This window comes from Taurulus bubalis, assembly GCF_910589615.1.
Source record: "Taurulus bubalis genome assembly, chromosome: 13".
Classification (NCBI taxonomy): domain Eukaryota; kingdom Metazoa; phylum Chordata; class Actinopteri; order Perciformes; family Cottidae; genus Taurulus; species Taurulus bubalis.
Window position 1 is genome coordinate 4,317,279 of NC_136601.1, and position 26,979 is coordinate 4,344,257.

General features: G+C 42.9%; 1 protein-coding gene across 1 annotated transcript; it reads right to left on the reverse strand.

The window, feature by feature from the left end:
• Positions 1 to 221: 221 nt before the first annotated feature.
• adad1 (adenosine deaminase domain containing 1 (testis-specific)) lies at positions 222 to 9,030 on the reverse strand (the record flags this gene model as incomplete). The annotated part of the gene is made up of 12 exons (XM_079228578.1): positions 222 to 335; positions 586 to 718; positions 1,296 to 1,530; positions 3,400 to 3,556; positions 3,679 to 3,754; positions 4,306 to 4,479; positions 5,309 to 5,432; positions 5,932 to 6,057; positions 6,431 to 6,502; positions 7,879 to 8,049; positions 8,681 to 8,827; positions 8,925 to 9,030. The coding sequence occupies 12 exons, from the start codon at positions 9,028 to 9,030 to the stop codon at positions 222 to 224; spliced, it is 1,635 nt and encodes a 544-aa protein (XP_079084704.1).
• Positions 9,031 to 26,979: the final 17,949 nt, after the last annotated feature.

Here is a 26,979-nt window from a genome sequence, read left to right on the forward strand (position 1 = left end):
CTATTACCCAGATAAAGGCTCGTAGGGGGCAAGAACACAAGTCGTTTTCCTGTACTGGCTATTTTATACAAATATTTAGCATTTGTACTCCCAGTACAAAAATCAGCGCCAACCCTGAAGGTCAAAAGTCATCGACATGACTTCACAAACACAACAACAACAAAAAAAGCACCTAAAATGACCTTCTGGAATGTTGATTTATTATTTTTTGGGGGGTTTATTCACATGCTGAAGTCCTCGCGAACAGAAAGCTTGACCAGCCAGGGGCCGAAGCCCTGCTGCAGCAGGTACGCCCGCAGCACGCTCTTGGCCTCCTGGTACGGCTTCGCCATCCGCTTCAGTGACAAAATGGCAACAGACGGCAACACGAGTCACAACGGTTCTCACAGAGAACTTTGTCCTCAAGCAAATGTGCACAACGATCTTCACAAAGTCCATTTTAAATATCAAACGAAGAAGTGAAATTAAGACGCGATGCCTGGCTGAAAACGGAGGATTAGACCACATGTAAAGTGTGTTGGGTTAAGTTTGAAATACAAGTGTTACTGTGGTCAACGTTTACACGGAGGTGTGGGGGGTTGTTACCTTGGCTTCCCTGTAGGAGCTCGTGGCCAGCAGGTCCGCCCTCTTGGCCTCTTTGGCCACCAGCTTGAAGCGGTGCAGCATCGCTGCTTTGCACAGGCGGCTGGCGAGAGCGGGGCCGCTCTTAAAGGGAGACCTACCACGAGAGAATCGGTGTTAAAGAAACGCAGAAAGAAAAGACACGCCCCAAAGAGGTTCATTGGTCCGCATCTCCTGAACACAGTGAGATATCAAAACTCTTTTAATTCAATGTTGACGATGCAGCTCCAATCGTGATCCACAGCAAGTTTGGTATGAATCGGAACAAGCGTGTAGGAGGAAAATCACAAGAATGTGTTTTTCACAAAATTAAAAATGGCGGAAAATCTAAGAAGGCAGAGTTTAGGGGTCTGAGAGCCTTTTTTTGTAGAGCAGGTGGAGACGGACACGTGTGAATATTTTCAAGTCAATCGGACATTTTGGGTGAGGGGCGTCGACGGGGTCCAACCTCTAGGGGGCGCTAGAGAGCAAATCATTTGTGTTAAAACACAAATATGACGCCTATATCAGATGGCTATTTTCACCGAGCCTGACAAGTGTGCCAAATTTGGTGAGTTTGAGTATGGCAAGTACCCCAATGTACAAAATGAAAAAGTTTTAAAATGGAAAACCACCAGAAACAAACTAGTTGCCAGGCAGTACAACTGAATAGCTAAACGGTGAATCCTTCTTACTCCTCTGTGGTCTTGCCCTCCAGGCCGTCCACCACCTCCAGGGAGCAGTCGCCTTCGCTCCAGTTGATGCCGTAGGTCAACCGGCATTCGTCGGCGCTGTTGGCGGCCACGGCGGGGACCAGGCTGATGTGCGGCCTCATCATGCAGTAGAACATGGGCAGCTGGGAGGTGATCCCCTCCACGCGCTCGCTCACAGAGATCTTCATGCCACGGACGTCGCTGCAGCCAATGTCACCTGTGAGACGACACAAAAATGTATGTCTTTTAGCAAATACCAACGCAAGATAAACTCGTTCTGCAACTTGGGGGATTGTGGAATATTGACATACAAAATTAAAAAGCAGACTGGGTCTATTCCTTGATATTTGCTGCACCCTTTTTCTCTTTAGGGATTCACAAAGGTTCCGACGTTGTGGACCGGTTCACCTCAGAAGATTCACAGGGTTCATACACATTTTGACCAATGCTTTTCCATGACTTTTAACCAAATTTCCATGACCATGGAAATAACCATTTTAATATTCCATGACTTTTCCAGGTTTTCCATGACAGTAAGAACCCTGGATTCAAGAACCAACTGGAGATGAAATAAAAAGGAGAGGCCGGGCTTTGATGCCGTTTTTACGACATGAGGACTGAGAAAAAAAACTTGTATTAATTTGTTTGCATTGCAGTAGATGTTTTATTTGAATATTTTGACTTGCAGCCCTACACCAGTGTGAACTTCACAGAAGATATGCGGTCAAATGCGTCTCAGACCAACATGGCGAGTGGTTTGAGGGATCGAACCACCGAGCGTTCACACTCGCCCAAGCGCCGTCTACGTGTGATCTCATGTTAAAAAAAAAAAAAGTGTCAACATGGTCTTTGTGGTGTTACGTCTGGCCAATCTCGTGTTTTATATGTGGAACGTCAGCTTCTGAACTGAATGCAGAACTCGCTCGTTCCTCATTGCATCAAACTGCGAAATGAAACGGCGGGGAGCATCTTTGTGTCGGGGATTGTGGAAATGAAAACGGGTTCTCTGTAGGCCAGAGGTGATGCCGGTGCAGTCAGTCAGGAAATGAGATGCGAGGTTTCAACTGTTCAAAGAACGGCAGGTATCTGTCAAGCAGTGCATGTTCCAGCAGTCGGTTTCCAATTTTGTGCTTTTGTTGTGCGTGTCTGAAACTGACCCGATGGTGTCACCGAGCAGCGCTCGCGACCACAGTCACAAATAAATTCAATCAATCCCGTGGGCGTTCACACATTTACAATACAACCAACTTTGGAATTTCCCTCTCTTATAGATTATGTGGGTCATAGAGCCATTATGATTATGAAAAGAGGAGAAGAGTCAACATGGAAAATAATATCCATCACTGTTGGAAACTTATATAGGATATTTTTACACTTGTTGTCATGCTCTTTTGTCAAACAGAGGATGTTGATGTTGGGGAATTTGTTGTCTTCCGTGCATGAGCAAGCATCTTAAAATCTAATGGCTGCATACATCCGCCACCCTGAACACACAGATTGTATGCCGTCTTACCTCAGGGGCTATTTTTAGATCGACTGTTTGCACGACAAGCGTGGGGCTGTCCGATTGCATCACTCAGTTGCAGCTACTTTTTTAAACTTCTGTGACAACGCCGGCTCCTCGCTACTTCTACAGACAAAATTACGACCAGCAATTTAATGCAATCCCATTCTAAAGCAACTGAAAACAACTCTTGCATTGTGTTTTGGCATCATTGCGAGCAGAGAGCAGGTACTGAGCTGACGACAATTTCCTGCCATGTTATTTATCTGACTTCCCCTACGGACTCTAGATAGAGATCTGAAACAATCAAACTAAAAATGAGCCGTTTTGACAAAGCAACCACCAAAGTCTTCAATGAACTAGGAAACTACTACTTTTCTCAGATCAGGTTACCAGCACAAATGAATAATCTATCACTATAATGTCATTGTTTGACCCCTGGAGGGATTCCCCTGTTGCATGTGCACTTGGTGGTGATGCATTGAAGGCATCACCAGGTCAGGATTCGGAAAATGTAGCCCTGAAAAACCCTGATAATACTAATCAAGTTGTCCTAATGTCCTTCTTGACTCGTTGACTCACCTACGAGGATGCTTTCGACGTAGATGGGCTCGATGAAGTGGCTGAGCAAGGCCCCCTGGTACCCGAGCACCTGCCACTGAGTGAGCTTGTCTGTGGCGGACATGCTGACCACCTTGGAGGCGGAGTTATCAAAGGCTGCCGAGAAAACTGAGAACACCTTGAACGAGAAAATCAACGTGTAGTTATGCAGCGACGGTGCAGGTAAACAGTTGCAAAGCTGTACGTATTAAAACTAAGTGATGCAACATCCCCCCCGATGAGAGAGGAACAGCGTCCCACCTTTCCTTCCACTGACAGGTGCAGGCTGAACTCGTTGTTGACTTGCCATGCCGCAATGGAGAGCGGGTTCAGGCGCCTAAAAATACAGCACAGAAATGAGGAAAAGCATTTGAAATCATTGCACTAATGCAAACATTATTGCTGCAACGTCACCCAGAATTGGCATTGCGTTGCCGTTAAAGGCTGCGTTCACGCTGGAAGCTTTAGCGCTCGACCCGGATTTATTGCTGAATTTATTGAGCACATTCGTTTTTAAAATGTCCTCAATATTAAATTCCGGTGTGAACAGGTCTGAAATTGGCCGCATGCGCAGAAAAATAACAAAAATAAAAAAAGGCAAGTGAAGTACGCGGTTAGAGTTTCATTTAAAATGTGATGTGCAGTGGACGGCAAAAAAAAAAAAAAAAGATAACGAGATTGAGAGAATTCCGAGAATCAGCGGTTGCTGGAAACTGTGGGTGCAGAGACAAAGACGTTGAAGTTCCAATATGACTGAACAGACTTTGCAAAAACAAAGCTGACTCGTTTCGGATTTAGGACCCAAATAAGATTTGAAAACATCTGATTTTGTGTGATTGAGAAGCGCAATTTTTATTAAAATTAAAAATAAACAAAGAGAACACTCACAGCTTGGAACTTGGGATCTGAACGGCACCCTTCGGCATCTGGTTCACGTAGAGGTGGAGGGTGACGCCGCTCTTCAGGCTGAGGAGGCCGCTGCTGCTGCTGCGCTGGAAGACGGACTTCTCCGTCAGTTTGTCCGTCTCGCTGAAGAACATCAGTAGGTGCCGGTACAGAAACCTGAGAGTACGGCAGGAGAGTTGCTCATTATGACGGGACAGCTGTAATACGTGCAGCGACAGCGTCGAGAGGTGGAGACCCACACGGATAAAAAAGGGAAATGAGGTCATCACGTCTTCTCCTACGAACAATCCAAACAATCTATAATATAGCTAGAAGGATTGAGTGCGAGAACCTTCAAAGTGGCAAAATTCACACATTCTAAAAAGGGAAATATTAACAAAACAATATTGTAACTTAATCTTAAAGCTAACGCACTAACCTAACTTAAAAGGTGACCCAGAATAGTCGACTATTCGATCCAAGGAGCCTGAATCAACCGGCAATAAAAATCAGTCAAATCATCACAGTGACGTGAAAATGTGGTAATGACAAAAAAGGATGATTAATCATGTATAAAGAACAACAAGGCTTTTTCAGACTCCGAGAATAGGCCGACATTTCGACATTTATTAATACACGCATAAGAACGAGCACTAGGCCGCATGTAACAGCCGTTTTCAGCTCACACACACCCAATAAATGATGCTTTTACTATGTTTCTATAGATACATATTAAGCTATATGTATCTATAGAAACATAGTAAAAGCATCAGCAACAGGATCAATGAGCAAGAAGAAGAAAGACATGATTTGATGATCAGTCGACTACAGACAAGACTTGACCAATCAGATTAGATGTATATTCTTAAGTCGCTGATCTAAAAACAGCAGATGAAAAACAATATGTTCCCTTAGGGCAGTGGTTCTCACTCCTGGAACTCCCGGGGGTACGTGAGACGCATTCATTAAATGTGCCACCCGTGTGACCACACGGGCTGCCACTCGCCTCATAAGGGATCTCCTTGCATTCACCACTCCGTGTGAATCGTGCACGATGCGTCCACTCGACGAGGCGCTCTCTTTGGTGTTGAAGGTCCCCGTTCCCAGAGCGACCACCTCCCATCCGCCGGCTGGAGAGAGAAGAGTTATTACACAGGTAATTGGGATGACATTTACTTTATATCTGCCGTCAGATTTATTATACGTGATGCAGTCGACAAAGTACCGTTGCACAAACTGCAATGAATAGTACTTTTGTAAAGCTCAAGTCCATCTTCTGCAGGGCTGATTTAACTCCTATGAATTATTGTTGTGTGCTTGAGGCTTATTTGTTACTTATTTATAAAAAATCTAACATCAAAGATATTTGCCTTGTAATTGTACTGAATAGCCCAAATAACATTTTCTTAAATGTTATTTGCCCTTGTAAGTATGTGAAGTCTAAATTATTCTGCACAAAACTTTGCCAGTAGACTATTTACAGGCTAATTCGAGTTGACAGAAAGTCAATATTTTCTATTTTTTCCTCGTCTGTACAAGATGACGAATAGATAAATGGCAGCAGTGTACATTAAAATGATTCAACCACACAACCGTGATGTCCTCCGGCCGGGGCGAGCGCTCACTTACAGGTCTGAATGATGAACGCTGCCGTGGAGCCCGCGCACGGAGAGAACTCCGGGTGGCTGTTCATCAGTTTGGTGAGCTGATCCCTGACGGCGTGTGGGATCTGGTGGTTGACGGAACTCGTCCTTTCTGAAAAGCAAGAAAAAGGTAAAGAAATAAACTCAACGGGGCTTTAACTGAAGTCACTGTAAACACCACTATGAGAGAGGTATATACGGAGACGTGTAAATCACAGTATGCACTTCCCCCTTTTGCTTCATTCAAGACGACCCAATGAGTAATTGAGGCCAAACAAGTCGGTCACCTGACCTCAGTCCAAACAGGTTACTACTCAGACGCATCAAACCCTTAAAATTAGCCGAATGTCCGCACTTAAACTTCATCGTTTCATTTAAGAGAGAGAGAGAGAGAGAGAGTACTGAGCGAACAGAACAAAAAGAAGAGACACCGTCCGAATATTTGCCATCTCGAGAATGAGAGTCATATAGATATCCAGAATTACCGTGAATGGCTCTCTGGGGATGTAGATGAGGGATGGAGCGCTCCTCTTTTACCGGCAGTGGTGGAGGGACATCTAGGGGAGGAGGGAAACAGTCATGGAAAAATAAATAAGATGAGCCACTTTAAACAATACTAAACTTTACTTTTATAGTTATTTATTGTTCTAAGTCATTGCTGACCATTTTCAATATTCTTCCTCGACCCGCCTGTAACTGCTTAAATCAAGTTTATTGTATCACGTTTATTACGCCTTATTCTGTTAGGTCTGAGTCTCTATTGTCTTCATATTATTTCTCATTGTAACTGTTAACAGGGTGTTTTTGTACAAGAACCTGCATGCTCAGCCAATCAATCCAGTATGAATAAAAGGTGACACACATTTTTTTTTTATATATATATATATATATATACACACACACACACTTTCAGAAATATATATATATTTCAGAAATATTTACTTTCAGAAATCCTCTCATTTACTTCTCTTCTTTCATGATTTCACGGTCAACAATGTCTTAAATGTTGCAAGAAACCTCCATGTCACGACACGTTTCTGAATTTTCCTTTGTCAGAAATTAGAATTTGAGGGGTAGAAGGCAACACGCTGGGAATTAAATCCCTCCCAAATCTCAAAGAAAGTGGTCAATACCTGCACACACTTATCACCTGCACATTCATTTATGAAAGAAAAGAGTCGACGCGTCCTTTCAAAAGACTTATCAACAATCATGAAGTGACAAAGTGCTTTAATATAGTCCATAATTACATGATCATCCACAGCTGTGATGGAGGTTTGTCATGAGCAGTGTGGGAGTGAAATTAAGACCGACTCAGCTGCTGAGCCTGATGTTACCTTTACTTGTTTAATGAAATACTGAAATAATAAAAAAAAACGTTTCATCACAGTCTCTTGCTGGCCTTTAAAATCAGTTTTAAACTTTCTAGCACAAAATTTGGAAACGTGGTGAATTCTTCAGAGCAACAGTGGATGTTTTAGATTCACTATTTCAGAGTTGGTTGATGTCCAACTGTTTTTTTTTAAAAATATTTTTAAAAAAGCCAGAAACGTGTTTTGGTGTACGTTTAAATGTCAACCTGTGGATGTTGAGTGATCCGACAGAAGAGGAATACCTGAGTGACCCACTTCCAGCACAGCTGTGGACTATCATGCAATCATGCGCTGTATTTAAGCACGGTGTGACTTTATGATGCTGCTTTGTGTTGAGAAAGGTTCCCTGTGACCAAAATGTTGACATGTTCTGATTAAATCAACGCAGAGGTGATAAAGTGTGAGCGGGAATTTACTTTTTTCCTCTTTGGGCATCAAAATCATTTTGGGCTCAGCACGTTACAATGACATATACTATAACGTTGTCGTAGCCAATACTGGAGGAATCCTCTGGCCTGCTACAGAAACACGATATACTTCGATGAACATTAGATCCTAACCTGATGCTTCTGGGAGAGAAGACTTCAGGCCCTCCAAGGTGGGCAGAAGGTCCGGCAGAGCGAGCTGCGCCGCTTTGAGCCGAGCCGCCTTCTTCGTTATCCCCATGCCGGTCGTGTACTCGACCCCATCGACCACCACACAGAAGGCAAAATAAAACCCGGATATGTTGCCTGAAGAAACAAGAGTCAAAAAATTGAATGAAGGCAAATCCTGAGCTGTGGATGTGACTTTTCACAATCAGCCACCAGTCAGATTTCATGCTTAACCAAACTGGCTACGGCCTTCGAGCAGTGAAATACGCCACTGAGTGAAATCGGCATTTGTAGGGTTTTTTGGGATGAAAAAAAAGAAGACTTTTACACACTAGGATGGAAACTGTCAAGTAAAAAATAAATGATCTTTCTGATCTAAGTATTTTACTGTGTATTGGACACAATCTGCTAAACCTTACTTGAGTTTTAGCTTCTCAATTGGGAGAGTCTGCTGCTTTTTCTTGTCTTTTTATGATCGTAAACTGAACCCCTTTGGTACTGCAATGTTGTTCAGACAGCACTAAGACTCCCTGGGCTCTAAGAATTTGTGAGGGGGCTTTTCACTATTTATTCTTTATTAAAAAAAAAAAAAAAAAGAAAATAACTGGCAAATTCATCAATAGTAAAAACAATAGTTTGCTTCCGTTCTAAAATAAATTACTGCAATAACGAGCTAGACCCAGATTAGTATTTGAACACATGCAAATGTATAAAACCTGACAGTAACAACCAAGCGGTCCCTGAAGTGGGTTCACAAGCTTCACTATACCTGTAGTCACCGTCTCCTTTATTTCCAGGTGGAACTGCAATATCTGGGCGAGCTGATGGAGCACAGACACGGCATCAGTCTCGCCTTGAGTGTATTTGTCGATCACAATTTGAGGTGACGATGGTGTCTTATAATAATAAGCATTGCCTTCGTTGGTGGGATGAGAAAAGTAGGCAGATTAAAAATGTACACCTTTACATATTTTATACAACCTCATAGTTGAGCAGCATTCACGCAAACTCACGGTTTTTAAATGTCTTTTTCCCTTGTTGGGGGGCGAAATCGTCCTTGACGGGACTATTCAAGGTCGCTGGAGGTTTGTAGGAGTCGGTCTGGGGTTCATTCTTCATTTGAGCGAAAGACACTCCACGGCATGAGCCACGGGCTGGAAACATCCTGGAAGCTCTCACGATTATACTGGAAAGAAGAGAAAACTATATTATATGTGACCGACCAGAAACTACACCTAAAACAGACTGATAATGACAAAAACATATATATATATACATACATACATATATATATATATATATATATATATATATATATATATATATATATATATATATATATATCTTAGCTTGGGTTCCCATAGGTTCAAGGTCATCCATGCACTGACCTCTGACCAGCTGTGACCACTTAACCATTAGCATTTAGGTCATTTCATATTAAAACACATGGCAAAATAGCATAACAATATAATTACATGCAGTATAGCGCTACAGTTATGTTTAGGCTAATCTTCTAGCTAGCACAGCTAGCCCAATAACATTGGGAACTCGCCATGAGGAGTTCAAACTGTCTATAACCTACTAAAAATACATAAATAAAGAGTAATAGAAACAGAAAAACTCACAGTTCCAGTAAGCGGGTACAGTTTCCGGTTAAAGTTGTGTGTCTTTTACGTCTATTTTCAAAGCCGTCATACACAATATGCTAAAAATGTAAATATACAAACCCACCGCGCTCGAGACTGTTGCTAGCGTTATGTGTGTAGCGCGCGCTTCAAATTCAACAACAACAAACAAACTATCGTGTTTTTGTGTGTATTTTTGTGTGTCTCGCCGTGTGCGTCTCACCAGGGAACGCACGTGCGCGTCAACGGCTGTCGCTTGATTGACGTCCCGCCGTGCAGAGATCGTTTCCGAGAGAGAGGGACGGCCAACACTGAGCTTTTTCTCTCCGAAACTACAGATCTGGTTGCACGTCGTTTGGGTCAGTCAATAACTTTTTAATTATTGGATGGATTAGAATGATTTATTTCATGGTTCTCAGACGATGACGTGCGTTTGGTGATGCCCTGACCTTTAGGGGTCACATTCAAGGGTTTTGAATGTGTCCGTGAGGTAAATTGGAATGAGTTTAATGAGGAGGTCAACTTTGATGTATATATGTGACACTAAATAAAATAAAAAAGTAAGTGCATGACCAATAGAGAAGAAAAGTGATAACAGAAGCAGTACATACCTGCATATTTAGACATATTAATACCTCTGAATAGATTCGGGCAGAAGTATGACTCTTGGGTCACTTCTGAGGCCCTTAGATATATGTCTGTGTTCGGTTCTGTTCCAAAATGAAACTCAGTGTAAGTTATGAAACATTGTGGGAGGTAATTGAAAAGGGGCTTCCTCTCTCGTCTGACATGATGACATGATGACAGTTGTGGTGTCGCTTACAGGGGCAGCTTCCTTCTCCTCCTCTCAGACACACGTTCACACGCTCTCATCTTAAATAACTTCAGTGAGAGTCATTTTCCTTTTAGGGCATCAAACAACAAAGTTTCCCTTCATCCCAATCATACATGTAGAATGTTCAGTGAACAGCTGTGTGACTCACACCGTGGTGATAGCAGTCATTTACAGACCACCATCTTATTGAAAGACCATTCAGGGACATGATTGCTGTCATGGGAGATTGCTGCAATGTGATTTTGAAGAGTAATGGCCGGAGTTAATCAACTAAAAAAGGAAGAAATACTGCAGTAGACTGCAAGACTGGACTGTTATTTTTTTCTTCTTCCAAGGTTTCAACTTTTACTGTAAACTTTACACTTTAAGACTTTATTACGTTCGTCATATAACATATTTTTACATGCATACATGACATTTGGTCTCTGTATTTAGCAATTTAGGAGCAGTGGGCTGCTGTGAAGCTCAAGCTCAAGGACACTTAGACATGCCAACTATGGGGCGACCGGGGATCGAACCGTGAACCTTGCAGGATGACCACGCGTCCTTTAACGTGGCGCTTGATGTTTCATGGTGCTGTATGTATTCTCCAGCCTTATTGCTGTCTGTTCTAGTAGCAATATGGCAGAAGGGCCTCCGTGCAGCGGCTGTGAGGGGGCGGCTGGCTGTGGTTAGAGGCTCGACGGTCCTTTGTAGACAGGAACAGCCAGAAATTAAACTGTTGTACGTTTAAAGGGTTGTTTTAAAAGGATACTGGCGTCAGTGTCCCCCCACCCTCGAACCGAGAAATACCTTCACTGAGGGCAAAAGTTAGCAAATACGAGAGTGTAAAGCGTGAAGTGGAACAAGCAGCCCACTGCCAGCGAGTAGTGAAGGTCACCACAGGAACAAATATGGTTTTACACCCCCGCAGATTGGAGGGACAAATTCTGAATTCACTTTTCACATCAGTCACGCATGAAAAGGGAAAGGACGCGGTCTGAAATGAGTTTGCACGCTCCATCCTTCTTCCCCATCAGCAGCTCAGACAAAGGAAAAAGTTGAGTCACCTTTACCTCGACCAGTGTTGCTGTTAAGGAAGCTGGAGGAGCAACTGTTTGTTCTCTGTTTGTCTTCTTTGTGGTTGGACAAATCTGCAGTTAGCTTATGGTTGACATGTTTGCAGAAGTAATTTGTATTTTCAAACTTTGAAATGGATCAATTTGACCTGCAACATAACAGGAGGGTCGCTGGTACTCTTCCAGACTTTTATAGCAGAGTAAAAGAAAAGGAAGAAGTGTCAAATGTAATACATGTTTAATCCCCTGCATGTAATGATGAAGGAGTAATTACTCAAGAGAAAAGGGCTGAAAAGCGTATCAATCTTTTGTGGGGTTGTTTGCTCAGCACGGAAACATCACAGCGGCCTCAATCGGAAATGAAACCCTCACCTCTGGAAATATTTGCTGTTAATAATAACTTGTTGCAAATCTGTAACCCATCACCGATCTGGAAAACCTGAACCCCAACAGAAAGCCATTAAAGGTGGATTCCCCCACTGAGTGAGATTTTCAGGACTCAGACGGAAACTTTATTCTTTTTTTTTTCTTCAATTAAACAAACATTTTGCAAAAACAATGGACCAGGGCAAGACACATGAATGAGGTCAGGACACACATGATCTGATGTAATTTGGAGATACGAACAAACACTTGCACATGCATGATGTATATTTAGGTATCAGTCTTCCGGTTGCGGTCTCATTTTTGCATCCACCCACAGCATCAGTTTTCAATCAATCTATCAATAACAGGCTTTCTTACCTAACATTTAACACAGTTTACATCTTTACAATATCATATATATGTGTGGATATTATTAAAATACTATGTGCCACTTATTGATCCACGTGTTTGAATAATTAAACTTCCACTTATATTTAACATCATGGCAATGTTGTACCAGTAGAGGGCAGTGTAGGAATGGAGAACAAACTGCCGGTGACACACTTCATGTGTTTCATGTCAGATGTGAGGACGTTCTCACTGAGAAGGACTTGTGGTGAGGAGTGACGACAGCGATGAAGACAGAGAGTCACACGGTGACTTTAAAATGATGAGCGAGAGCGGTTTCCACCTCATCCAAGATTGCCACAAATTACACAACTTTATGCAACTTTATGCTCAAAATCTGATCATTATGTAAAATCTGAAGGGAATGGAAATCATAAAGTAAAATAACATAATGAGGTTTCAAAGGTGCAATTATTGCTCTTAACAGAATGGAAAACGCAATCACTTTGGCTATATTTCACACCGTTCACGCCATAGGAGCAGCAGGCCTTCCAACGTATTCTATTGTAAATTGAATATGTTTCTCTTTTATTGTGTTGATTGTTGTTGTTTGTCTAATGTATGCACCATTTGCCAAGACACATTTCTCGTATGTGTAACATACCTGGAAAATAAATGGTTCTGATTCTGATTCTGAACAAAGTGATAAACAAACAACAAGACCTTGATGGTCAATTAGAGGATGGAGGCCAAGTTAAAACAATATCAAGGTGGTACCATTTGCTAGATATTCTCTATAAAAATGCAGACTTTTTAATTTTTAATTTTTGAGGTAAAATAGTCAGAATATATAACAAAATGATATGATAATTCCACAGAAACTATATAACCTTCAACAAAAACGTTTAAATCAAAGGAATTATTTGCTACTTTCTTTCGTATCTTCTTTTTGCCAAATACAGATAAGCAATGATGATTGCTGGGTAATATATATGTTGATCGTATACATCATATCAAGTCGCTATGGATCATGTGACGAGACGTTGCGATATACGTCGGTTCAGGTGCAAAATCTGTCAAAACTGACCACATGTGCGAGCGAGCGAGCCTTGGGCCTTGGCAACCCGACCCTACGCCAGTGTTTCCACATACGATCCGGGCTCCTCGTAATGGGCTGTGGAGACACTAACCGCTTTACTGGACAGAGTGCCCCCAGACCATCAGAAACCAGAGCCTAGCGCCCCATGGCTAACGCACGTTTTCTGACAGCACCCCACCATTGATAAATAACAGCAGCTCCTCTGTAGCCTGCTGGTGCCGTCGCATTCAGCTGCAGCTCTCCAATGCGTCTCCACAGCCAAGATTGAATCTTCCCCATTCATTAGACTAAGTGGATGAGGCTCTCTAATAGGGGCTCCCTTCCCCTCAATAATTGCCGTTGATTGGCGTAAATTAGACACTAGTTGCCAGACGAGTGATTCTCGACGACGATAATCCGATTCCCAACTCAAACTAATAGGATTTTAACTCTGGCTTTGGCCTAATGTCCGTCTGCAAACCCTGGCTGTGGCCCTATGCCCCATCCAGCCGACGTCCTCTGGATCATATCTGGGCCAGGCCGAGCTCGAGCCCTCGCTGGTGTATGGCTTCAGCAGGGTCGGGGGGGGTCGGGGGCATCCATGTCCTTCGCCTCATGCTCTCTTGTGACTCATCCCCTGCACGACATTCTTGGCATCAATTGGTCATTCATGTGTGTCACTTACATCATCAAGTGAACATGCGTGTGAATGAGACTGCCGGAGCCGGAGCCGGAGCCCAGAGCGGATGTTGGATGTCTTTCGGGCGCCATGTAGCTCCAGTTTAGGCCCCGAATGCTGAATGATGAGACCTTTGAGAGCTCTGATTTTTTTTATTTTTCATGACACAGCGTGGACATCAATCAAACTTGGCAAACAGACACTGTAGAAGTCCACGTTTCGTTGCAGAGGCAGTGATCTCCCGTGGCTACACGGGTTGAAATCACTCACGGTATCTTTGGCTCCACGTAATAAAAAAGCTGGTTTACATCCCATTTAAAGAAATGTAATGTTTCCAAATGTTTGGGAAACAGTCTGTTAAAAATGTAATTTCCAGACCATTTGTTGCCAAAAAAAGAGAAACACAAAATCCAGCGCTACTTGCATTTGAAATGAATTTCAATGAATTCAAGTCTTCGACACCGCCCCGTTTCGACGTCCATTCTCAGTACTCATTACCACTATTACCACCTTCCCTTGTGTCCTCCCAACAACACAAGGTCTACAGGAGGAGCACCCTGAATGTTCTTTTTGTCATTCGGTTGATAGGGGAACGGTGCTGCTACTAAGGCCCGAGGACTAATGAATCTCCACTCCATTACCGCTGAATCGGACAGATTGCTCTCCCGGAGAAATGAATTGAGTTTTTTGTATTTGTGAGATCATTCTCCCTCCATTAACTGCTCTTTATCCCGTCTCTTCATCACAGGCAAATCAGGTTAGGCAGCTATGATTAGCTGGGGTGGCCTCCCTTTTTAAAAGGTAATTGGGTTTGGCGGCTCAGCTGATAGTGCCATTAGGACCAATAAAGGCTGGGCTTGGCTCATCGAGTGAAACAGATTCTTCAGCAGCAGATGGCAGACGGAGGGAGAGGGCTCTGATGCATCGAGGCCGAAAACAAAGTTTGTGTAACCGAAGTAGTTTGGGGGCATCCTCTCACCTCCCCCCCAACCAGCTTTGCATTATTATTTTTTGCATCTTTCAATAGCGGCGAATTTTAGACAATGGCGCCTTTTAATGTGCTGATTGCAAAACGATTTGGTCATTATGACTGTTGCATTTTTATATCGGGGTAATCAATTACACAGAATTGTTTTATTGGTGTATTTTTGGCTGTGATGTCACCGAGGACTGGAGAGGAGTAGGATGCCTTCTGGGGTAGCACTGTCTCCTCAAATGGTTCCCAGACAACACGGGAAAAATATTTAGAGGGAAACACTATTGCTTTTTTATGTTTGTCATGTTTTTTTGTCACATTATAAATAACTTTCAGATGAGTCCACAGAAGTCCGGTTGAGGTATCCAAAAAAACACAAGGATTTCATCAAGGAGAACCTTGCAGTTTTGTATTGTTCTGTTCAGATTTAGTTTTCATTTCATTTTAAGCCAAAACGTGATGTTCGATCAAAATAGTTTTGTACCAATTTTGTTTTACAATTTAAAACATCAACCTCGTGTTTCACACGTTTTCAAACTGCGACTGTAATCCGGAAGAAAAATAAGTTTCCCTCAGAACCTAATTGAGAGTGTGGTTTAGTTTAGTTTAGACGGGATTGTTCCCCCCTCAGGACACTTTTTGTGTTGCTCATGATCATTGGAATGAAATAAATGATATTTTTTGTTCGTATCCACAGTCGTCATTCTCACAGTAGCAGTAATCAGCGGTTGATGAAGATTGAAAATGTCGAACGAAGACTCGCCGTGCGACCAACAATCGATCCCCCCCCCCCCCACACACACACACACACATACACACACACACAACTGTATCAGCTCCTGTCATCTGGACAAAAAGGAAAGGTGAACTTGCCAATTCCGAGAATTCTCGCGAAGCCCCAGATAACCTTACTGCATCTGGGGCTTCGTCCTATAGGAAAAGGTGCATTAGTGGTGACAGGAGGGCCGGTGGGGACTGGTGCTGATGGGAGGTTTAGACGGCTGGAGGTGGGCTTGTGTATTATGTGGCTGGCCATTGCTGTGACTGTCTCCCTCTTATCTCCTCCACTGAGGGGGTCCGATCCCCACCGCTCCTCTTATCTGCCGGGTTCGACTCAGTCTCTCATCCCCTCTTTCCCAGAATCGTCCCAGTTTAGGGAACTGTGGCATTGGTCGCGTGAAAGATGACTCTGTTGCCCTTCTTTTTTTGGTATTAAAGTTCATGCAAAGAAGCCATCTTTTTAGTATCTTCTTTGAATCATTTCGGATTTGATTTCAAGACATGCTACGTTCATAATCCGATCAACTGGCTTTCTGCTGACCTTATCAACCTTGAGGATGGAAAATCAAACAACGATCCAAGTCGCCGAGAGACGACGGCCTATTTTACATTTTCTTTCCTTTTGTTCAGAAAGGTTTTTTTTCACAGTGGGGGAGAAAAACTGAGCGTGTGTATGTAATGGAAACGCAATGATCTATTTTACTTCTGTACGTCAGTGTCTGCGTCTGCACACACACACACAGTGATGTATTGCTGAGGTTAAACCAGAGGGTTGCGGTACATTTTCACCTGAGAGCTGCACATTTCCAGACCCTCCTAAATAAAACATGGTGTCGCCAGGCGCCCGGTAAGTGTCCCTCAAAGAGCAGAGGGAGGAAGGGCGAGGGTAGAAAGCGTCCAGGTTAAGTTGTTTGAAAGGCCCCGGGTATTAAGAGGCATTTTACACTTAAGAAGTTGGTTTCGCTGGGTTTTCTGTTTCCCCTCTTATTGATTGATGCTCAACTATCAATGCATAATAGAAAAGCACTCAGAGCAAATGCAGGGTTATGGCCTTGGGAGGGAGTCGGCAGACGAGACTGCAGCGCCCCCCCACTCCAATGCCATTATTGGCCCATAAAGGATCCCTCGGGAAGGCCACGGTGTTCAGATCAGCACACACCAAATACCCAATTAAAAAAGGCTTTAAATTCCCTCCTCTTTCCTGGGCGAAAATCAATCTGAATTCAATCTATTCGGCTAGGATTCCGACAGAGCAGGTAATTGCCCATAATCGGTCAGATAGGTGACAACAGCTTAAAGGGGAGACACTAATACAATCATTTGCTTTCAACGCCCGTCCCGGGCCCGGGCCTCGGCTGTCGAAAAACAGGTAGAGTGCAGTTTATGTAGCCATCAGAACAAAGGCGTATATAAAGTTACACAAGTCTTCTATTGTGGGGCGCTCGACAGCTGATAAAGAGATTCTGTAAAGCACCGGAGGAATGATACTTCCTAAATGACCCGTCATGAAGCTGCAATAAATGCATTCAGCGATCGTCTTGGACAATCGCTTGTCAAGGAGCTGGAAATTAAATAGCGGCACGTCTATTCTTCTATAAAAAAAAAAAAAGTTCACCTTGTCGACGCGTGTCATCAGCACAATTTGTACACAGTCCTCACAGTCGTGTCGAGGGTTATTTCAAATTAAATTCCACGCTCCTGCTCAAGACGTGGCATATACTTAATGGTAGCATTAGATGAGGAGGATACTTAATGGGCGTCTATTACTGTACGCAGCCCCACCCCACCTGGCTGGATGCTTTTCCGTCGACTAATGCATGTGCTCTTAATGTTTTCTGCTCTCCAGCAGCTCTCTGCAAGCAGATTTGTCATCTTTCAGACTGCTGACACCCTCTGTATCTTAATTAAAACTGAAATGGATGAACACAGGATGGCATGTTCCGAACATTTTGGATATCAAAACTAAAAAGTTCTAAAAGAGTGGCAAGAAGCTAAAAAAAAAGAAAGAAAGAAGAAGAGTGCTTTATTTATTTATGTAATGCTTCCCTGTTTTAAGAGGGAAGCATTTTGGAGAAGAAGTTTTTTTGGCTTCAACAAAATAATAAAGTACTTCACAATAAAACTGTCAAAAGCTTTTGGAGAAAAGACCTGAGTAGTGTTTAGTTTTTCAGATTTAACTCTTCTTGTGTCATCTAACTTTTCCTCAAGGAACATTTAACATATGGTATGAGGGATCTTCACATAGTAAAAAACACATGTCGTTTAATATGAGCATCAATGAGGATGAACAGGAAAATGATCTACACAAATTATCTATTTATTTATATATAAATATGTAATATATTATTACATATACATATTTATATATTTAAAATATATTTACCTTAAACAATTTACATTTATACATTTTCATTGGTGAAGTTTCTTGACCCCCCAGCTTCTAGAACTAATTGAAAACATAAACAACATTATACAATACAATATATATAGAACAGATCTACAGAATACTATATATTAATAACATGATGGCAATATCTAATGTGTTTTTAAATATCACAGAAGTATATTACCGGTATAATGCGACGCCCCGAGTTCAGAGGCCACGTTTCACGAACAACAACGAGAACCGCCGTGAGAAGTTGGACAAGCGTAAACCGGAGGAGACGAACCAGCGAGATGAACATTGTTATTTATTTTTTCGGGGACCCGGCTGGCTTTAACCCGGCTGGTAACATGATGTCCGGAGGTCAGCAGGGGTCAAAGGGTCAGTGGCAGAAGGCTACGATTAATGGATCTCTCAATAAAACGGGAGCTAATATTACCAACTCTCTCTCCCTCGGCCTGACTTCGCCAAAGTGGAGAGGGAATTCCTCGTAGCAGACAGCGCAGGGCAAACAGCTTGGCTCTCGAAATTACTTTCTGTAATGGGCCCGGGCTTCCAAAGTGGAAGCGCACTTTTAATTGACCAATCAAAGGGAAACAAAGCAGCCAATCTTCAGACGCGAAGCAGAAAGCCAATCGAATTTGTTTCATTTCCTGCCAGATCCATCGCCGTTTAAAGGCCGCTGCACAGTACATCAGCGCAGTTGATTATGAATATATCAAATAGCCGGCTACTTTGAGAGCTTCTGACTTTGTAGCATTAATAGGCACGGTGAAAATCAATTTTCTTCTCCTCTACAGCACACGCATTATCCCTTTGCTGAAGAATTGGATTATTAAAAACCTAATTTAGTGATACTTATGTTCTTCTGTTTCATTGAGATTTCCTCAAAAGAACATCAGCTTCTGCAGAGTAAGAACACATAATCATAATACCTGCTTTTCACTGCGACGGTATGTTTTCACACGTCATATCCTGGAACGTCACAAGATTTGGACATTTATTATTATTAATCGATGAGAAAGAAACATGTCTGGAATGAGAGAAGAAGAAAAAGGGTCGTGGTGTGAGAAAAAACAAAAATAAATCCGTTTACTCCAAAGCAGTCGCTGGCTGCCATCCGTCATCCTGATCCTGTTCAGCTGCTCTCTGCTCAGCGGACATGCTGAGCATCGTTTGTCCATCGGGTGGCGTATAACGCTCTCGGTTGCCAAACCACGCCGACGTTCTGATTTCTCACAGAGAATTTCTGCTGCCGAGACGCCAGTCAGCATGAGCGGCAAAGCTGTCACAGAAAAAGAGCATCTGGTGGACAGACAGGTACCCAGAGGGCCGGTGGTGGTGGAGGTATTTAGATCCTCCTCTGAAGTAGTGGCACCACCACAATGTCAACACAGTAAATATAGTGTTACAGGCCCGACTTTCAGTGTGTTCTTTTTCTGAAGGAACAGAACAGGAGGATTATCAAGAGCGCTTAAGCAGTTTTTTATTTAACTAAACATTTTGTGAAGGTCAAAGTTAAAAAATACCATCAGCAACTTACAGCACGGATGAGATAGAAGGTGTAAAGTTATGTGTGTATGTATTTGAGTAGTTTCATCTGTAGCGATGCATTCATTTTAAAGGCTGATCGTATGTTTTATATCTTCATTTTAAGAAGAAAAGTGGAACAATTGCTGTCAGACAAATGATTAAAACACAGTGATGGTGTATCCAAGTAAAAGTAGCAGTGCTGCGAAATGAAAAATAAACCTAGAAAATAAGTAAATGTCCTGTATTGAAAGTGTCACTTGATTAAAATTGATTAAAGTACTAAAGTACTCATGATGCACGAGTGATACTGTGTGTACTACATGTATGTTAATGGACCGTTATTACCGATGCATTAATGTGCAAAAAGCATTTAGTCTGTTTTTAACAACTTCACACACTGTTGGGTATTTTAATCTCAAACAGCGCCTCAATTTTATAAACTCATCATATGTTTTGTGTGAAAAATCTTAAAATGCAAAGAAATTAAAGCTGTGAAATACATTTGTTGAGTAAATATACTTTCCTATACGGAGTAGAAGTGCAAGTTAGCATGAAATGGAAATACCCAAGCATTGCACAAGTGCTCAAAACTTATTTGAGTACATGTTAAGTTGAACTGGAAGCAGCAAAAGATGAGTATAGTTCCATAGTTTATATTTATACGTCAGTATAAGGGCATACCGTTTTCCTATACCTTCCCGAGCTTTACCGTATTTTAATTCCATAGTTTTTGCTCTACCAGCTAAATATACAGCCACATTGTGCAGGTTGTGTACACATATTTTGATTCCACACACACATACACTTAAAAATGTGTTTATTCCAACACATTAGTGCTAAAACCCCAATATGTGCATTGACCCGTGAGAGCGAACCAACGAGGCATCTCGGAGGCTGCACATTTCCACAGAGCACCCAGGGTTTAACTTTGAAGCCGAGCAGTGACTCAATCTGTTGCTTTCACAAGGCGAGCAGCTTGTATTTGATTTCACAGAGAGGTGGTAAACATGCCGGTCTTTTCCACATCTCTGTTGTTCTGACACGCTCAGCTGAGACAGAGCAGCTCTAAAGTGTCAGGCTCGAGGATGTGGGCACTGCAGGTCGGCTTTCACACACACAGACTTAACGCTTCTCACGTTTCGGGCCCACAATATGGGTGGATGTTGCTGCGGGCCCTGGATTAAACGCTGACGTATACACTGCATGAATAGAACATGGGGTTCTGCAAGAAAAGCGACGCTGTTGGGAAAATAAAGCCATCACAGAATGCGATGTGGAGGCAAAATGTATTGATTCGCCTTTTCAAGAGAGAGTACATCCTTAAAAGGGTATTTATGATTTAAATAAACAACTACTTTGTAGTTAATAACTTTGCCCGTGGTCCAGTAATGCCTTGAGATATTTTAGTCATTCTAAGATGGAACCAACATATGACTTAAAATGCAATTTGCAAGCTAATAAAATCTATTTTGTGGCCATATTCATGCATTAACAATTAGGCTTTTATCGTTTTTTTAAGTCTTCCCGACTCGAGTCCACTATTCCGTCCACAAACATTATGTGATATCAATATGTAAAGAGGAAGCGATAGGACAATAAGTATACACGCTCTCTTAGGGCTTATCATTCAAAAGGATGTTTCCTTTGTCTGCTGAAATAATATATGGCCATTAGAGCTGATGAATCCCGGGGGGAGTTTTTTATTAACTCCGTCTCGTGCTGATAGGTGTGATGGCACCAGTGTTTCCAGCGGAGTGGGGACACTGCAGCTGCTGAGGCACCGAGGGGTTTCATGTCCTCACACTGGGAGCTAAAACTGAGGCCCGGAGGATGTGAATGGGACCTCCCTCCCTCCCCCCCGGTACTCTCGGTCCTTTCTTTCCATACAGCCCTGTCAAGCCCGAAGGCCAAACCCCCGTTGTCACAAAGTAAATCAATGTCCCCGCCCCGGCCCTGACGTCCCCTCGCTGCTCGCCCATCATGAGAAGTTGTCCACACATTGATATTCCCCCTCCTCGTCCTCTCGCTCTCTCTCTCTCTCTCCCGGTCTTTATTATTTTAATTAATCAGGATCGCTGCACCTGTCTGTCAATTCTGTGGGTCCGCCATTTCCACGCAAAACGGAAAAGTAATTAAAGTGGGCTGGCAAGGCATGCTGGGGGTTTGGTTTGGGGCAGAGATGGTGGTGCAACGTTGACAAGATGAATCAGATACAGATGCCAGAGCTTTCATTAAATCTGCTCCTCCTCTCTCTCTCTCTCTCTCTCTCTCTCTCTCTCTCTCTCTCTCTCTCTCTCTCTCTCACAACACCTGAAGCCCTCTTTGTGCTCGCTCAACAGTGGCCAGGTAGGGAAAGAGTTAATGAAGCAGCGGCCGTGTTGTTTCTAATTGTGTGGGTGAATATACGATCGCTTGAGGACAGCGTGACTACTCATGTGATTGAGGCCCAGATAATTGTGGCCCCTCAAAAATATCTGACGTCTACCAGAAACATTCCGGCTTCTGACGCTTCGGATCAAGTGTTTCTTCATGGTTCAATATCACATCACCTAACGTATCACGTTTCTGACTGGAATTTTCACACGTCAACTACCATTGCGGGTCATACACAAGCTTTTTGGTGAACTTTGGTAAAAATATAAAATAAAAAAACGACTCTCCTTGTGGGAGGAAAGGCCATTTTGTTCTGAGACTAACTTGGTTCAAGACTGAGCAGGCAGTCAGTGTCTTTAAACTTGCATTCTCTCTACTGACCAGGAGGGGGCAACTTCTCTGGTCGCAAGAAGAAGTCAGATTGTATAGACGTCTATGGGAAATTGACCCTACTTCTCTCTTGATTCATCTCAATCTCTAGTTTCAAGTCTTCTTCAATACAGCATGATGTTATGCTCCATTTAGAGTCAAACTGATCATAAAGTGGAGTACGCTTTAGGGCAGGCTCTCTGTGATTGACAGGCCTCTACCAGAGCCGTGTACAGCGTCTCCGCATCACTCCTCCTACCTTCTTCATTGGTTGCAAAAACCCAAAACAACATAGCGAGGGCAAAATCGTCATTCCACAAAGCAGCCGGTGACGTCACGATGACTACGTCCCCTTCTCACATGCTAGTGTATGAGACCGAGACGGGATCTCTGATGTGAGAAGGGTTTTGAAACCTCCGCCTGTGTTCAGGCTGCTGTCCGATCAGCTGTCTGCAGCAGCTGGGAGCCTCACCGGGCCCCCGTGCTCCTCGTTCTCCTTCTGAAATCATTGCCCTCGACTTGATTGCACTCGCACATCGGTCACCCGGTGCAGACGCTTCTTGAGTCATATCGCCGTTAGCTTTATGGCTCCATGTTTCAATAACCTCCAGCTTGTAAGCACCTTCAGGTGGACACAGAGGGAAGGGAGCGTCTTTGTCGTTGGGTATTAACACCGCCTTGTGGGGGCAACTTAGTGTCAATAAAGCCGGCTGCTGGCGGGGCGACGGCGGGCAGAGAATGGACAATCAGAGCGTCTGCAGGGGATCTGCAGGGATACATAACACGGCGGGGGGCTCTGGGAGGCTCCGCATCTAAGTGGGGACTTGGGGTCTTCCACGGCATTCTGGGTAATGATCTGCATTATGAAGCATCAGAGCACTTTACGAGGGTCCCTGAGAGGGCGGCGGCGGCGGCGGTGGTGGTGGTGGTGGGGGCCGGTCTGCAGCTCAGTCAAAATGAGACGTGACGCCACGTAACCTGCAGAACGAGGCCCCAGCTAAAGCTTTCCATTTGGAACCGTTAGCCCAAGCCTCCCGCCCTCCCGCCCTCCCCTCCCTCACCCCGAGTCAGTGTCATCTTCACTGAAACGGCAGCAAAGTGCTTTAAAAGGGGAGATGGGAATAGACCAGGGGGAGGGTTCGGGGGTAAATGTGATTATCATCAGAAAAATGCAATGAGACCAAAAGTGTTTAATGCACAAATGCACAAAAAAGTGATATTTTATTACAGCTTGAAGGCTTTCAAAAATTACTGGAAAAGGCAGGAAAATGTGTCTGAGATGGAGACTCTGAAAATGCCTGTTTAACAGGACGTAATCGGTTTAACCCTGATGTGTCCTGTCCTTTTCACGCGAATATATGTTTCTCTGACCCTTGATTTGATAAAGTCAAACTTCATTTTGAGGGGAAAAACCACTTTGTTGCTATTACTGCTGCATTTTCAAGATGGATGAATGCGGAAGGGGAGAAAAAAGAACGTGGGATGCACAAGACGTCATTTTTTGATGTCACTCTCAGCTGGTTTACTTGACTGGCGGTCTATATGTCTGTGTGTGTGTGCGTGTGTGTGTGTGTGTGTATGTGTGTGTGTGTCTCACATTCCCATAAAACATAATGCTGCAATACGAGACAAAAGTGTTTAGGATGACCATGAATTAGATTGACCATAAGTGAGGAACATTTCCTGATTTCATTTTGCTCTTAAATGTACAGTTAACAACATCCGTTTCAGAATAAGGGTTAAAAAAAACTCTTCTCTTCCCTTGTGACCGTACGTCATTGTTAACTGAAACCTGGATTTATCTGTTTTACATCTTATTGCGATTTATTCCATCGTTATTATCAGAACAAATTTTTTCATTCACTGAGCTTTGCCTTTATGAATTATTTCTAATATGTTGCTGATACCTTTGACAGGTCTTTCTCTTTTCTTTGACTCTTTAACATTATGCAAAAAATTGCATTCATGAGTTCATATTCTTTAATCAGGTGAAAGTTATAGATCTCAACACAACATGTGTTAGCTGGCAAAATATGTATTTAATTGTTTGATCAAGATTGCAAAATGATTTTGTGACCACGAGAAACAAAACATGACATGCATGTGCTTTCCGGCCTTGCAGAGGAATGAATGAATAAGTAAATAAAGATGTTTAAAGTCCACCACCTTGTTTTGAGTTCAACGAGCACAAAGATGCCGCTCTCCTTAAGGTTCTTACATTTGTAAATGTATTTTATATACAGCCTTTTAATTGTGTGCTTTTTTTTTTGCTGTTTTTAGTCCTTGATATTTTGGTATTGATCTGCTGTCTAGGAAAGCACTTTGTGCTCCCAGCTTGATAATTTCATTTGTATAGCACTTTTGAAGTGCTATACAAATGAAATTATTCTCATTATTATTATGTATATAAAGTATAGATTCTTACCATGTCTAATAGTCTAGTAAAAGAGGTGACACAAAGACTAAATACAACTGAATAAACTTTTCTAAAATTAGAATAAACTCAAATTTTGATAATTTACAGTAGTGTAAATTTAATTTAACACCACGCTATCTATCTATCTATCTATCTATCTATCTATCTATCTATCTATCTATCTATCTATCTATCTATCTTACATCCAACTGAAACACAAGTCATTCGACTCAAGTCAAGGCCACCAAAAGCCCCAAAATATATCTTCATCCGAGCAAACGTTCAAACCCCGTCTGAACTAGGAAGTCGAACGCCGAAAAAATAGCGCCGAACGCTGAACTGAACAAATCCCTCTGTGTAGTATCCAGAAGCTAATCACAAAGTTAATAGCGTTTGCTCTGAGGCCTTTCCTTACAAAACAACAACATGTCAGAGGACGTAATCACATTGTAATCTGAAAAAAAAAAGAAGCTCCTTGAACCTCGGTGAACATCACTTTGGCTCCAAAATGGATCCGTGTCATTCCGCTCCGAAGCCCTTCACACTCTGATCCATCTGACAAATCTCCATCTCCCCTTTCCCTTTTGTTGCTCTAATAGGTAACATTACCCCGCATTAATGGCGCCGGTGGCTACGCGCTGCTGCTAGCCAAGCGAACGGGTGACTACGGATCAGCGGGGTGAGGCGGGCAGATCATTAACCATAATTACCTCCAGCTAATCCACTTCCAAGCGGTACAAAATAAACAGCCAGGCCCATTAGAGGAGCTGCAAGTGGCCTGTGGCTCCTTTGGCAATGATCTGAACCCACAGGGGGATAAGAGAAGAGGGGTGGGGGTGGGGGGTCTGCATGAGTGATGGGGAGCCCCTCTACTCCTCTTCCACCTGATTGGAAGGAGGGGTGGGGGGTTGTATCGTTGAAGGTGGCGGTGTTGTGGCGTCGCCGGCTACATGCTGGCAGCACTGGTGCTTTTGTTTTGTCCCGCCCCCCCTCGTCTCTCTTTCATGTACCCAGATGGTGTTCATTTTGACCTGCCCTGTGTTTGCTGCCCTCCCTCCTCCTCCTCCTCCTCCTCCTCTTCCCCATTTCCACGTCCCATTCATTCTCTGCCTGCAGGCGTTTTGCTTCCCTCTGCCTCTTCGCTCTCACACACTGTGCTCACCCATATAATTGTCTCATGGCTCATTTTTTTTTTCGTGGCCTTTTCGCTCTCGCGCACACGGTGATTTATTTGCTCTGCCGTTGTAATCCGAGGCTGAATGTCAAAAGTACACCTCGCGTGTTCTCGTGGTGAATATTCAACGAGGTGATCGGGCCCTCCTGCGGCACAAGCCAAACATTTCATTCAGTTGTTGTCGTATTTAAGCTTTATTTAACCAGGCAGATGAATTGAGGACAGTTCACAGGCGTACAATGACAGATATTGCCTGACAATAAAGTTTTAATCCATAAATACCATTAAAAACATGAGCTAATCACTTGAATAAAGGGATGAGTGCTGTGAAAACATCAAGTGAATTAACTACTTTTTTTTGACGATACATAATCAAAGGCTCTTTTTAAATCATCAACATGCTTTACAGCTTAGTTAAAGCAACTTTGCATAACAATCATTTATGATTTATAGAACAATTCTCCTCTCAGTGTTTGACGGCTTCGTAGGCAAAAGAAAAGTCTCTTTAAATTCACTATATTTAAACATCGATACTATAAATGATCCTTTCAACGACTTGTTGTGATCCAACGTCGTGCACTGAGAGTTTTAGTGGCAACATGTTGTGCAAAATAAAAGTCCAGTTAGCTCATCTGTGTTGCCGACTAATACAAGTCACTGAACCTCCAAACACAGTTTTACATTTGCTGCGTCAGGTAGGTCTGTCTTTCCCGGGGAAAACCCAAACAGGAAATGACATATTTAATATTTTTTGCACAGCAGCTGTTGCATTGTGTTATGGTCTGAAAGTGAAAGTGTATTTTCTTATGTATTCTGTATTTATAAGTGACATTCAGTTGCAAAAAAAGTGACGTATGCTGCTAAAAGACTACATTTCCCTCAACTGGTTCAGCTGGATGTGAGCAAGTATTGGTCTTCAGCCTTGGCTCTCTTTCAGGCGCTTATTGCAGTTTTCCTGCATGCTCTTGATGTCTGTGCATCCGATGAAATGAGGGCACTCATCCAAGTAGCAGCTTTCAGGCAGAAGGATGAGGGACGACTCATCTCAACGCATCTTTTATGTTCGCGAACCCGC